This window comes from Palaemon carinicauda, chromosome 37 (genome assembly GCF_036898095.1).
Source record: "Palaemon carinicauda isolate YSFRI2023 chromosome 37, ASM3689809v2, whole genome shotgun sequence".
Lineage (NCBI taxonomy): Eukaryota > Metazoa > Arthropoda > Malacostraca > Decapoda > Palaemonidae > Palaemon > Palaemon carinicauda.
Window position 1 is genome coordinate 58,719,583 of NC_090761.1, and position 939 is coordinate 58,720,521.

The window sequence follows — 939 nt, forward strand, 5'->3', positions numbered from 1 at the left end:
CAACAACAACAACATCATCATCATGTCAGCTGTTCCTAGTCCACTGCAGGATAAAGGCCTCAGAGATGTCTTCATTCATGTCTTGGGTTTGACCATTTTTCATCACCACACTGGCCAGTGCAGATTGGTGTGAGTGTGAGATTTTGGTCCGATAGCCCACAGCAAACTAACCTAGTATGTCATGTCGTTCTTTATACCATCTCAAAACAGCTCAGCTGACTTTTAGCCTTTAGAGATGCACCATCTTATAATCTTAACCCAGTACATTTTAGAGAGTTACTCCCTGTTAAGGAGGGTTAATTTGAGTCTCTAGTGAGTCTATACTCATTTTTTTTTAATATCTCTCCTCTGGGACTAGAATAACTATACTCAATTTTTGTTAAGCGAGGAAGATTTGCACTGACTCGCAGCGGTGCCCTTTTAGCTCGAAAAAGTTTCCTGCTATCTGATTAGTTAGAATTATCTTGTCCAACCAATCAGCGAGCAGGAAACTTTTCCAAGCTAAAAGAACACCCCTGTGAGTCTGTGCAAATCTGCCTCACTTAAAAAAGAAATTGAGTATAGTGATTCTGGTCCCAGAGGAGAGATATGTACGTGCGTAAGTGCGCTCGCACCCAGATAGATCCTCGGCGGTAGACAGTTGGCTTATCACCATGAGCGCGAGAAGGTGGCTGTTCGTAGTTTCAGCTTTGGCTGCGATAACTTCAAGCGCGAGTGCAGAATCTCGCCCTGCTTCGGAAAGCTTGGCACAAGCTCTGCTCGATCTGGAATCGGCTCTTAATGGCACCAACTTCTGTTATTCAAGAATCAAGTCACTGTGGGCAGCGGCCGCGGAGCGTAAAATCCGACTGGACGAGATGCAAGACGCCATCTTTCTGTCCATGAACAAACTGGCGAAGTTGGAAGCTTCGTCTCCCATGTTGAAAGGTAAGTAAAGAA

At 44.8% G+C, this 939-nt stretch overlaps 1 protein-coding gene across 1 annotated transcript in view; it reads left to right on the forward strand.

The window, feature by feature from the left end:
• Positions 1-578: 578 nt before the first annotated feature.
• Positions 579-939, forward strand: part of LOC137629141 (uncharacterized) — a 3,788-nt gene continuing 3,427 nt past the window's right edge. The window contains exon 1 of the mRNA XM_068360413.1: positions 579-927. Coding sequence (XP_068216514.1) covers positions 654-927 — 274 coding nt within the window. The 5' untranslated portion in view covers positions 579-653. The remainder of the gene's footprint in view (positions 928-939) is intronic.